The sequence below is a fragment of the Vulpes lagopus genome, chromosome 17 (assembly GCF_018345385.1).
Source record: "Vulpes lagopus strain Blue_001 chromosome 17, ASM1834538v1, whole genome shotgun sequence".
In the NCBI taxonomy this organism is placed as follows: Eukaryota; Metazoa; Chordata; class Mammalia; order Carnivora; family Canidae; genus Vulpes; species Vulpes lagopus.
In genome coordinates, this window is record NC_054840.1 from 31,190,853 (window position 1) to 31,204,352 (window position 13,500).

The following is a 13,500-nucleotide window of genomic DNA, read 5'->3' on the forward strand; positions in this document are numbered from 1 at the left end:
TCAGCAGAATGGAAAGACATGCCTCATAAGTTGGTTCACATATGAAGAATGTGGCCTCATGCTGGACTGTGATTTCATTAATACCAGTTTTCTTGAATAAGTGTTTATAGAGTGGGACATTTAAGCCAAAACTTGGGAGAGTTGTAGAAGTTAGCCAGGGAAAGGCCAGAGGCAAGCGTCCAGACAGAGGGAACAGCACCGTGGAGTATGACAGACGAGAGAGGATGTGCCTAAAGCCCAGAACAGATGTGGAGAGTGGTAAAGCAGATCTGTGATCACCTCTGGGCCTGGAGTCCTCACATTAACAGTGGAGGGATGATCCCACTGGTGCCTAGGCGTCACAACACGCAATAGAGCCTCGTCTAGAAAACGGATCTCCCACTACACTGTCCAGTGCTTTTCTAAGTGAAGCACAAAACCTTGCAGACATGTGGTGCTCTAGGGTGAAGAGGATGGATCCCGTAAAAGTGCTTCATTGTTTGCAAACTACCACTTTGGCAAAATGTAAATCTTCCCCATTCTCCACTAAGAATCATAAATTCAGGGTTGCGTGTGGGGGCTCAGGTCATGATCCTGGGGTCCTGGGATCAAGCTCTACATCGGGCTCCCTGCTCAATGGGGAGTCTGCTTCTCCCTTTACCTTTGCCCCTCCCTCTGATTGTGCCCTCTCTCTCTCTTCTCAAACAAATAACATTTTTTTTTTTTAATTCTAAGTTAAGAAATTAACGTGAAATTGTGCCTTCTCCTGTCTGAGTCTATGAGTGTCCTGTTTGGAAAGAGGCTTCATCCTGAAGGGATTTTCCTGGGGTGCCAAGTCTTTAGCCCTTCCCTAGCCTTCAGGGTTAAGTACCTCTACTTAACCCCAGCTGAGCTTTCTAGGCGAACGGGGAGTACCTGGGTACTTGAAGAGGTTGACAACCTCTTTTGGTTGAAATTTTGGGGAAATTTTGGTCACTAGTCCCTGTTTAAGACACTTAGTGCTCTCCATCTGTGTCTCAGCAGTGGCCGGCGGCATGGCAGACAGGCTCCCGCAGTTTTCACTTCACCGTTGATGGGAATAAGAGGTCCTCTGCTAAAGTTTCAGATTCAGTAAGTTCACAATTTTTTGTTCCCTTATAGGTGATATCATTGGCTTAGAGGAGTAACGATCTATACCAGTTTTCAGTATATTGGAATAATACACAGTTCTTATTTAAAGGAAAAAATTCTCATTCCAATGATGCTCAAATTATTTTTAGCATATAGTACTTAATTGTACAAATATAAGCATAGTTGTTAACACTTTTTGCTTGCAGTTTGTAGGTATCTAAAACCAGAGTAAACTTTCAATCAAAGCACAAAATAATAGAATGAAAATGATAGATGAACATTATTTACTGTGACGAGTGACATAGAACTGTGAAGCCACTCCAGTGTAGGCTCTCTGTGTTTATCAATCCCATCTTATTCTCTGCTGAAGACACTAAAATTTGTTCACAGGTTGTTTTCTCATAAGCTCACAGTAGTTACTGAATGCTGGTGGTACCTTCTCAGTCAAACTCAGGGTTCCATTCCTCTGTGCAGAGGTGGTCGCCCAGATGGACTGGAAATATGCTTACCTGAGTGAAACACCATATTAACATGGTCACAAGAAACTTGCTGATCATTGGTTAGGAGAATCACAATCTCCACCGTGTTATCTTAGATTCTCAGAAGCATATGTATGTATAAATTTCTACAAAGATAAAGAGGATAATTGAATAGAAAAATCATATTTAGAACTAGTATTTTGATTCGTGTTGTTGCTTTCCCTTGCTTCTGCGGTTCCTTGCTTTGAGGTTGTACCTCTTCAGCATTTCAGCTCTTGGGGGGCTTCCCAGGTGCCGGGATGAGTGTGGTCCCTTTTGCAGGTCCCTTTTGTTGGGGTGGGCTGCCCTCACCACATATGCGGGGTGGAGGCCCCTGTTTGCCGCAGCTGCTCTTTTGTGCCTCTTTCCGTTGTGCCTGAACTCTGCCGCTGCACCCATAGTCCCTGGCTGACAGGTGAATTGTTCCTTTCCAGATCTCTACGCAGTACCCAGTGGTGGACCATGAATTTGATGCAGTGGTGGTAGGCGCTGGAGGGGCGGGCTTGCGAGCTGCATTTGGCCTTTCGGAGGCTGGGTTTAACACGGCCTGCGTCACAAAGCTCTTTCCCACCAGATCACACACCGTTGCTGCCCAGGTAAGAGAAAGGGGCGCTCCCTTAGTGGTTTGGCACCTGCACAGCAGGGCGCAGTCTCCTGCCACAAGCCTCCTTCCCACAACACTACAGCCACATTTGTCTCCTTTTGCTCCTTGCACCCTGTCAGCTCACTCACCTTGGGTGTCTGTGCGTGTACTGCCTCCAGTCCCATGCCAGAGCCGCTCTGGAGCCTCTCACCTCTTCTCTGCTCCAGTTACACTCAGGTCTTCTCTGAGCACCTACCCAGCCCCCTGCCCACATTGTGGTTTGTCTTCAGTGTACTTCCCCAATATGAAATGAGCTTGTCTCTGGACTTCCTGTTTTCCCTGAATCTCGTGTTTATTGCAGCATCCTTGGCATGGGCCTCATTAACCATGATGGTGATGAGCTTTGCTGATGGCACGATTGTGTAGGACAGAAGAATGCTGGTGTCTGCATGCTCAGAATTTAGGAAGAGGATAAAAGTATGGTGATTTTATAATTTAGTTTTCTCTCTTGGCACACTGTAGGTAGCACCCTAGTTGGGCATTCCAAAATCCTACTGGATTGTTTTTTTTCCAGGATTTGGAATACTTTTCCTAATAGAGATAGCAGAGTATGTGGTGACTTTCTAGGAACCAATAAATACCCTGATTACTGCTGTAGCCCTGTATCCAGTATCCAGCAGTGTTCTTCAGGCACTTAGTTGCCCAGTTATTTTGTTCTGAAACTGTTTTTGTAAACTAAAAAATAAATAATTTATACCTTTGGAGAATACATTGTCTAAAAGAAAAAGTAGATGTAAACATAATTATAAATAATGCAGAATAATACAAAGTTCAGATAATGCAATATTAATACAATAGAAAGAGTAAGAAATGGATAGCTTAACTTGAATGCTGGTTCTAGAGAAAATAAGTTTAGTTGGGGGAAGGATAAGACAGGTGGGGCCTGGGAGAGTCTAAAGTGTACTTCCAGGGGTGCCTGGCTGGTTCCATTGGTAGAGTGTGAACTCTTGAACTTGGAGTCGAGAGTTTGAGCCCCACATGGGGTGTAGAGATGACTTTAAAAAAATCAGAATTGTACTTGTAGAGATTCCAAGAAGACTGGCTGTCTGTGGTCTGATTCTTACTAATAATAATAGCAGTAAAATAACAGCATCTATGCATACACCAGGCCAAGTATTTTTGTGTCATTTTAAACAAGGTTTTCTCTATTCTGCTAGTATGCCGGTACTTCACATTTTTTTTTAATCAGGATTATGTTTGGGTTTACATTTGGAGGGGTTGGAGGAGAAAGAAGTAACTTGGTAATATTTGCTGCATGTCTTTCGCAGAGCCCCTGGCTCTGCTAGTGACTCTTCTCCTGGTAATTAAACATAACGGGAAATGGAGGCCCAGTAGCACCAAATGGGGAAAGAGTATAGTGTGTGGTTGCTTGGTGACTGAGGAACAATTGGAAAACAGAGGGGGATGTAAGATATGCCTTTACTTATGAAAGAGAGGAGTTCCTCGGTTTTAGCTGGAGAGGAAGAATGTGCGTTCCACTTGTCCCTGTACTGGCATTTTCTGTGACTGAATTCAGAGCACTTCTTGTCTATAACACATGCCTGTAGATACCACTGGCAACATTTTGTCATAAAATGATCCCAGACAGGGATCCCTGGGTGGCGCAGCGGTTTAGCGCCTGCCTTTGGCCCAGGGCGCGATCCTGGAGACCTGGGATCGAATCCCACATCCGGCTCCTGGTGCATGGAGCCTCCTTCTCCCTCTGTGTCTCTGCCTCTCTCTCTCTCTCTCTCTCTCTCTCTGTGACTATCATAAATAAATAAAAATTAAAAAAAAAAAATGATCCCAGACAGATTTGTTGAGTACCTGTTATGTGCCAGGTTGGGAAGTGATGAGCATTGTGAACCCTCCAGATAGCTCTGGAGTTGGGCTTCGTGTTCCTTCTTAGGTGGGAGGACTGAGGCTGAGGGAGGTCCTGTACCCCTACTGCAGTCAGGTCCCTTACAGACAGTTAGGTTGAAAGCATTTGGTTTTTTCTGAACCCAGTTCTGGGATGAGCCTAGAAGATACCACTGGGGCCTCTCCTTGTAGCTTGTAAGGTTGCTGTCTCTTTGCAGGGAGGAATCAATGCTGCTCTGGGAAACATGGAGGAGGACAACTGGAGGTGGCACTTCTACGACACTGTGAAGGGCTCCGACTGGCTGGGGGACCAGGACGCCATCCACTACATGACAGAGCAGGCCCCTGCTTCTGTGGTAGAGGTAGTGTCCATGCATGGTCTGTTTCTGACACAAGAGAGGTTTTGAGGCAGATGTGGTCAGCCCAAAGAAGGGTATGAGTGGGTGGAACAGGGAGACCCCTTTCTATTGTCAACCATTCAGTTCATTTAATGACAAAGTTTTTCTCTTTTCTGAAGTGTTGAGATTTTCATAGGACATATTGGTTTGGGGTTCACAGGCTTATATTGAAATTGTTACTGTAAAGTCACCATGAATGTCTTGATTCCTTCCAGGTGCTAGGTATTTGTTTTTGTATTTCACAGCTGGAGAATTATGGCATGCCGTTTAGCAGAACTGAAGATGGAAGGATCTATCAGCGTGCTTTTGGTGGACAGAGCCTCAAGTTTGGGAAAGGCGGGCAGGCCCATCGGTGCTGCTGTGTGGCTGACCGCACTGGCCACTCGCTGCTGCACACGTTGTATGGAAGGGTGAGGCCACCCTGGGTGCACAGGGTGACAGGACACAGTCTGGTTAGGACAGGCGCGTGGTGACAAGTTGGAAACAGGCCACCCTGGGGATAGGTCAAAATGTCAATGTGTCAGCCTCTGGGGTCACAGTAACTTGGTAAGATGTGTGTAGTCATTATGAATTTAGAAGTACCTATTTTAGAAAATTAAATTGATAATCATTATACCGTGTTTGGACGGTGATCTGCCGCACTGCAAGTGTAAGAACAGAAAAAGTATTTTATGACTCAGTACCTCTGAGTTCCTGAACTGATTGATTTGTTTTAATCCTTAACTGTTTAGACTGGACTAACACTTGGGGGACAGTACTTACTGGATACTCAGGGCCTACTTTGGCGTAGCCAAATAATCAGTATTCTGAACTCTTGATTTCCATTATTGATTGAATGTTAGGACAGGAGTCGCTTCTCTGGCTGCGTGCATCGACAGATATGTGACAGGATCTGCCCACCCTGTGGAATTGTATGTCACATGGGGAGCTGACAGTTTCATGAGGGTCCTTTGTGTTCACTGAGCAGCTACATTGTGTTCTCTGGTGCATGTGACACACTTGTGTCCTTCTTGTATTCTGATCATACAGCTGAGAGCAGGGTACCTTTTATATTGTTAGACGTCAGGTTCAGCCCTGTGGTTGATATGAGCTGAAGTCTGTGACTCTTCTTGCAACCTAGGGTTTACACAGTCCATTTGTTACGCACCAGATCAGGGCCTGTTCACATGAGCAGTATTGCTGAAATGTCAGTTTAACACCCTAAATGCAATTGAAACTGTGGGATCCCTGTTTTTCTTTCATGTTTTTTAGTCTCTGCGATATGATACCAGCTATTTTGTAGAGTACTTTGCCTTGGATCTCTTGATGGAAAATGGAGAATGTCGTGGTGTTATTGCACTATGCATAGAAGATGGGTCCATCCATCGCATAAGAGCCAAGAACACTGTTGTGGCTACCGGGTAGGAGTGTAATTTCTATTTAATTTCTGTGTAGGGAAGTTGGATCTCAGTTTCCTTTTATAAAAATGGAAACACTACGGAATAGTGGTTCAGTCCCAGGTGGTGACCTAACCCAGGAGTATAATAAATTTTGTCAGCCTCAGTTCTCTATCTTAAAAGGAGACAATCATAGCACCTGCCTTACTTTGCACCTGGGAGGACCCTTGAAGAAACTGGGGTTGGAGAGTCACATGACATTTTCTGGACTAACCTCTCTTTTGCTTAGTGGGTACTGTGTTTATACCAATTTTCTGGAGTAGTTTGTTCACATGATGAAAATAAGTAAATTTTATTTGATACACTGTTAGTCTTTTATTTTAAGCCTTTAAAAGCATGAATCCATAAACATTACAGCCTTCAGTATTAAAGTAGCACGTGCTTATCAGGGAAGTCACTCAGCACTAAAGTACCAATGAGAGTGCCTTCTCTGTCCCTCAGGCTCCCACCCAGCTGCCCAGGGTAGTGTATACAGACAGCAGCTGTCAGAGTGCTTCTGGGCTGCTCTGTCCACTCTGGTGCCATTAGAAAGGCAGACCTGATGGTTCACTGTGTGTCATGTTCTCTCCATGCTGGCATGTCTGTTTTCCAGAGGTTATGGCCGCACCTACTTCAGCTGCACGTCTGCCCACACCAGCACCGGTGACGGCACCGCCATGGTCACCAGGGCAGGCCTTCCCTGCCAGGACTTGGAGTTTGTTCAGTTCCACCCCACAGGTAGGATGGGATTGCCTTCATGGGGTCAGGGATTTTCATGTCTTTTAAGCCCTCCACAGCTCTTAATACTCCTCGGCAATTCCGTACACTGACATGTTCTCAGAGCCCACCTTGTCATTTGCTCAAGGAGATCTTTCCCTGTCTCCCCCAAAGCAGCTTAGGGCACATCTTAACTCTACACCTGTCATAGAGCCATGACTGTTCAGTATTCCTCTCCCTGACTCAGTGGTCTGCTCCCAGAGGTGGGGGCCAGTACTGCTGTGTTCACAGTGCCTCGCGCACAGTAGGACCTGGGCAGTATTTATGAGTGAATGTCCTCACAGCTATGGGGGATGCTGTTGACCAGATATGGCATGGGCACAGTCGCTGTAGGGAGGACATCAAGCTGTCCCAGTAGTAGAGTATAAAGCTGAGATGAGCTGTGGCAGACATGACCCCCCCAAGATGTTGGTAACTGCCCAATCATGGGCAGATTGAGCTCCTCTTGGGTCCTCAGACAGTTGAGTGTGCAAATGTGGGGTTCAGAAGGGAGGTCTGGGCTGAGGGTGCAGGTCTGGTTTTGTTATCCAGAAGTGAATCAGAGAAGGAGAGATGAGTCTCATTCTGGACTTACTTTCTGATTGCTTTTCTGATCTATCAACTGAGGGACACCACACTTTATGGCAGTACCACCCACCTTGCTACAGAACCAGATCTGTTTTTTCTCTTTGCTCTGTCAGTATAATTTTTCTGATCCCTGGCAGAGATGAAAAATAAAAATGTTTAAGTAGTTTAGATGTGAAGAAGGAAGGGTGTTATAATCCCAACAGATGATACCAAGAGCAGAGGCGACAAATAGAGGCCTGACCTTTCACATGCCAGATCCAGACACCTGACCTGGATTGGCTGCCCTGTAGCCCCTGTGGCAGGAGAAATCCGGGCACGTCCAGGGAATAGCAGATGGGCCTTCTACATCCTTCTGCCTGCCCTTAGATCTCCATTTTTATCAAATAGTTTATTGCATTTTGAAGTTTGGGTTTTTTTTTTCCTTATCTTTCCCTTCCCCTTCAGATCCTTTAATGTTAAGAAAACAAGTGAAGTTTGGTGCAAGCTAAACTTTTTAAGTGGTGTGGAAATGCAAATAATACCAAGTAAAATAATACAGATATTATTAAGATTTTTTGGTTTTGAGGTGTTGTAGATAAATGTATTTATGTGCCTAGTGGGGAATCCAATATTATGAATATTAAAAAAGGGGGCAATAAAAAGGGTATGTAAAATATGTACGAAGTAAAAGTGTATAAAAAGTTTGCCCTTATGCACGGAACTCTGTTTCTAAGTGCCAAGCACAGAAAGCCGCTAAATAAAATCTTTGCAATTGTAAAAAAAATAAAAATAAAAAATAAAATAAAATAAAATAAAATCCTTCTTTAAGGATTTATTTATTTTTAAAAAATATTTTATTTAGGGACATCTGGGTGGCTCAGTGGTTAAACACCTGCCTTCAGCTCAGGGCATGATCCTGGAGTCCTGGGATCAAGTCCCACATTAGGCTCCCTGCATAGAGCCTGCTTCTCCCTCTGCCTGTGTCTCTGCCTGTGTGTCTCTCATGAATAAATAAACAAACAAACAAGCAAACAAAAAATATTTTATTTATTTGAGAGAGAAAAAAAAGCATGAGTGGAGGGGAGAGGCAGAGGCATAGGAGTAGCAGACTCCCTGCAGGGCAGAGAGCCTGATGCCCGGCTCAGTCCCACGACCCTGGGATCACGACCCGAGCTGAAGGCAGACGCCTAACCAATAGATCCACCCAGGTACCCCAGATTTATATTTATTTATTTGAGAGAGAGAGCGTGCGTGCTTAAGCATAGGGAGAAGCAGACTCCCTGCTGAGCAGGGAGCCCAACGTGGGGCTTGACCCCAGGACCCTGAGATCATGACCTGAACTGAAGTCAGACACTTAACTCATTTGCCCCATTACTGACGACTTTAGATACAAACTTTCCAAACTGGTTTTTCCTACCTCATCACAATTTCTTGGTACAAAACAACACTCTAAAATTAAAACGAAGCCTGAGATATTCAACATGTACTTGGTTGTGTTGAAAATTCACACATGGTTGTCATCGAAATATTCAGCCGAGCTATGTCATCTCCCCTCCTGCTGCTTTGTCAGTACTTTTTGTTTTCAAAACTTCACTCTTCCTTAACCTTTGCTTTGTCTAACTCTTTTAGGAGCACAATGCCCTTTCCATATCTTTTTCCTTTCCCCAAAAATGTCTTGAAAAAAATTTGCATTTGAAATACAGACCTAGCAATTGTTAGGTTATAAACATCTAATTAAATGGGTTCTTTGCAGGTATATATGGTGCTGGTTGTCTCATTACGGAAGGATGCCGTGGAGAGGGAGGCATTCTCATTAACAGTCAAGGCGAAAGGTTCATGGAGCGATATGCCCCAGTTGCAAAGGACCTGGCATCCAGAGACGTTGTATCTCGGTCCATGACTCTGGAAATCCGTGAAGGCAGGTGTGTGTGATTCTCTCCAGGGGTGTCAAGAGCGCACATGCATGCATGCCCCCCTTCTTTCTCTTTGGTGGCTGTTGTTGGTGTCTGTATTTTAACATGGGCTGATGTGGCTTTTGTGTGTTTCAGCACCCACCCATCATCCCACCCAGCTCTGTGTAGCCTGTGTGCAGTTACCTTTGCTGCCCTGGGACTATCTTTCCATTTTTGATATTGCTCTAAAAACCTGTATTTTGGGAAGTTTGGGTGGTTTGATGTGAATCTCAAATCTGGAGATCAGATTTATTGTGGAGCATCTTTTGCACATGAGTGTTGTGAGAGAGACGGATATGCTTACAACCTGACGTTAGGATGTGGGTCTTTGATGCTGATTTGGGATCCTGTATGTGGGCTCTTGTTTGCTGAAGCGTTAGGCTCTTCAGTGCCAACACTGTCTCACTGTGGTGATGCTTGTCAGATATTTGGTGTTACAGCCTCTAGATACTTTCTATTTGCAGTTAAAGGACTTCTTAATGCATTTATCAAGGAAAACACATTGTAACTTTCCAATACTAGAGTATGAGCCCGGCGATGGCTGGATGTCTGTCCCAGTCCTAGGTGTGTCCCAGCACATACTCCACCCTGGCACATGGTAGGTGCTCAGAAATGAGGTGAGAAATGGATGGCCACAAGTGAGAAGAGATTCTGTACAGCATAAGAACAGGGGAACTTGATATGCTTCAGTGACTTCGTAATCTCATATTTTCTGTAATTATCATTCTTTGCCTCACACCATGATGTCCTTTTCCACCAGAGGCTGTGGCCCCGAAAAAGACCATGTGTACCTGCAGTTGCACCACCTACCCCCCGAGCAGTTGGCCATACGTCTGCCTGGCATTTCAGAGACGGCCATGATCTTTGCTGGTGTGGATGTTACCAAGGAGCCAATCCCCGTCCTTCCCACTGTGCATTATAACATGGGTGGCATTCCCACCAACTACAAGGGGCAGGTGACCAAGCCCAGACCCTTCCATGGTGGGGAAGAGGGCAGGAATAATGAGCCCATCTCACAGTTGTCCCTTATGAGCTCAGTTAGAGAAGACAGATGGTTTCCTCAGAAAGCACTGTGTTGTTGTGTTGGCAACTCCCTTGAGTTGCTGCTGGAGGGCAAAGCGGGGCTCAGGTATATTCCAGGGTTCACATTCACTCTAATAGCGAGCAGTCTCTGGTCACTTACTGATCCCTCCATGGTACATAGTCGTAGATGCAATGTCATTTGCAGCTTTTCCCTGTTTAGGATTTATTTTCCTTTATGATCTCTTGTTACTTTTACTGTGACCTTATAAATTGTGTGCTCTTTATAACAAATACTTTGGAGTGGTTTGCAGTCCACCCAGGGCCTTTTGGTTCTTGACTTTTTTGGCCTTTCCTCAGGCAAGTGGCTGGGGATCTACTCCTCCCTTTATAGATGAATACTATGCTATATGCCCTTCCCTTTGTCTGAATCCAGAGTCCAAGTGTGGAAGTGAGAGGGTCAGTCAGGGATGGTGAGTGAGGTTTCTAATGAGCAATAGGTGTGGGATTGAAATCACAGGTACTGCCATGTGGGATCCTTTGAGTATCCGGGCACAGATTCAGTTAGAGGGCTCCCTATAGACAGAGTGGATCCAGTCCTTACCTGCCCTCCATCCTCTCTGCCCCTGTATGCAGACATCCCCTGCTGGGAAGCAGACGGGTGCAAACTGTGCTCCTAAAGTCTTCACTCTTCCTCCTACAGGTTCTGAGGCACGTGAATGGCCAGGATCAGATCGTGCCTGGCCTGTATGCGTGCGGGGAGGCCGCCTGCGCCTCGGTGCACGGTGCCAATCGCCTCGGAGCCAACTCGCTCTTGGACTTGGTCGTCTTTGGCCGGGCATGTGCCCTAAGTATCGCAGAGTCCTGCAGACCTGGTATGTGTTTTCTTCAAGTAGCCAGGCTATTTCAGGAGGTGAGAGGTTACCATGTCTTGATTTGTAATTGGAAATTGCCTTAGTGATCCACCTATAAGTAAAGAAACAGTGGGGATCCCTGGGTGGTTCAGTGGTTTAGCGCCTGCCTTCGGCCCAGGGCGTGATCCTGCAGTCCCGGGATCAAGTCCCGCATCGGGCTCCCTGCATGGAGCCTGCTTCTCCCTCTGCCTGTGTCTCTCATGAATAAATAAATAAAATCTTTAAAAAAAGAGAGAGAAAAGAAAAGAGAGATTTCTATGGCAATAGACTTGGGACTCGACACAGGGTAGGTGTGGGTCCTAACAGTTTATGTAGAGGGTAACCTAGTTTTGGTCAGGTATTGTTTTGCAGTCATTATGTTCTCCTTAGAAAAGTCACTATGGGAATTGTTTTGAGGAGAAGTTTATCACACAGTGCTTGCTCAGTATACATTATTTACTTGCAATGAAATATTTTAAAGAGTAGGTGTGGGGGCAGCCCGGGTGGCTCAGCGGTTTAGCTGACTTCAGCCCAGGGTGTGATCCTGAAGACCAGGGATTGAGTCCCATGTCAGGCTTCCTGCATGGAGCCTGCTTCTCTCTCTGCCTGTCTCTGCCTCTGTGTGTGTGTGTGTGTGTGTGTGTGTGTCTCATGAATAAATAAATAAAATCTTAAAAAAAAAAAGTAGGTGTGAATATATATAAGTTCTCAGTACTTATGGAAAAGTAATTTAGGTTCTTAAAAAATATAAACTGTTAAAGGAGAACATAATGCACACAAAACAGAGCATTGGGTCATAGCCCTCCCTTCCGTGATACAGTGGATTTCAGTCTGTGATTCTGTTCTTCTGGCAACTTAAAATAATTTGCTGAGGAAAAAATACTCTTTGCTGGAAGTGTGAGTCCTTCTGTAAATGGGACACTTACTGTTGCTATGAGCTTCCAGAGGGTCTTCATGTGGGTTACGTTGGCCCATTCGTTCACGACGACATGTTAGGTGAAGACACTGTTCCCCAGGGGAGGGTTGTGGTATCCCTGGGCCCCTCTCTTCCCGTTATGCTTCACTGGTGGTAACTGTTTAGTCTCAGTTGTTCTGTTTTTATCAAACAAAAGTTTTTTTTATGGATTTTAACTCTTACTGTCCTACTAGTTATACTAGCCCTCAGTATAACAAGCTGCAGTTTATATCTGCAGTTAGCAGATAATATAATGAAATGGACAGTTATGTTTTCAAACACCTTCTCTCTTGCTCTGACTGCAAGTCCAGGCTAAAAAGCAGAGGTAGGGCCCGGTGCCCATTTTTGCTGCAAAGGCAGGAGTCAAAACCACCTGGTCTGACTCCCAATCTAGTGCTTGTCTCACTGTAATGGTGAAGCCTGAAATCAAATCCCAGGGCAAAGCAGAAAATTCAAAGTTCCCCTTTTTTGGAAATGAGAAAAAGCAAGTTTTATAAGAATAGCTTATAATTTAATATCTGAAAGATCAATGCATACTTTAAAAAAATTTTTTTTGACTCAAAAATAAAAGGAGCAAATTGCTTGTTTGTGCAACAGCACAAATGGATCTCAGATGTATTAAGTTATATTAACCAGGCTCAAAAGGTTTCATATATCTGACTATTTATATAACATTATGGAAGAGACAAAACTGAGGAATAAGCTGGCTGTGGTTGCCATCCAATCCTGGTGGGCCTTGTGTAACTCTGATATCGTATCTTAATTATACTTTTAAAAACAAAGGGAAGGAAAAGCACTATTACTTTTAAAATGTGAATATTTTAAACATTCTGTACCCTAATTATGTACCCTAAATAGGTACCCCAAGTAATCACTTTTCTAATACATTACAAACAAAAGCAGAAGAAACCACAGCTGGCCTGGAAGAGCTGGGGTGGTTTGCATGAGAGACCAGTGCCCTCACTCCTTGTAGAGAGCGACTGTGAGCAACCCTACTTTGCCTGCAAATCCTTGTTTCCTCATTTCATACCTTGTGCCCATATTACCTATGGAAGAAAATTCATTTCAAACCATGTCATTAAAAAAACAACATCTTTAAAAATTTTCAAAACATTTATCTTTTTAGAAGTCATAAAAGCATATCTTGAGGTTTAGTCAAGCAGGTGCAAGGGCCCGAATCAGCAGGAGACTTTTAAACATGCCTGGCCAGGCCCTCCCTCTCCCTTGAATGAGAACCACCATTGGTGGGGTGAGGTGTTTTGGCAGAATTGTTGGAAACTGCTCACTATTCTGAAGGTGTCAGTTTTCCCTTCAATAGAATAATAATGCCAAGTTTCTTTGCATAAATCTAATTTTTTAACTTAGGAATGGATTCTGATTTGTTCATAGATTTCATATTGGATACCTACTCTTTGCCAGAAATTTTGTTTTTATGTTTGCTCTTTGGCCCCAAGT

The 13,500-nt window shown here is 44.5% G+C and overlaps 1 protein-coding gene across 2 annotated transcripts in view; it reads left to right on the top strand.

Annotated features, from left to right (window-relative positions):
* SDHA (succinate dehydrogenase complex flavoprotein subunit A) overlaps positions 1-13,500 on the top strand; it is a 29,886-nt gene that overhangs the window by 5,910 nt on the left and 10,476 nt on the right. The window contains exons 2-10 of one of the 2 annotated variants that reach the window (XM_041731691.1): positions 1,000-1,089; positions 2,042-2,203; positions 4,308-4,451; positions 4,733-4,897; positions 5,739-5,887; positions 6,516-6,640; positions 8,979-9,147; positions 9,938-10,133; positions 10,901-11,072. In XM_041731691.1, coding sequence (XP_041587625.1) covers positions 1,000-1,089; positions 2,042-2,203; positions 4,308-4,451; positions 4,733-4,897; positions 5,739-5,887; positions 6,516-6,640; positions 8,979-9,147; positions 9,938-10,133; positions 10,901-11,072 — 1,372 coding nt within the window. The remainder of the gene's footprint in view (positions 1-999; positions 1,090-2,041; positions 2,204-4,307; positions 4,452-4,732; positions 4,898-5,738; positions 5,888-6,515; positions 6,641-8,978; positions 9,148-9,937; positions 10,134-10,900; positions 11,073-13,500) is intronic. The other variant, XM_041731692.1, reaches the window with a different exon arrangement.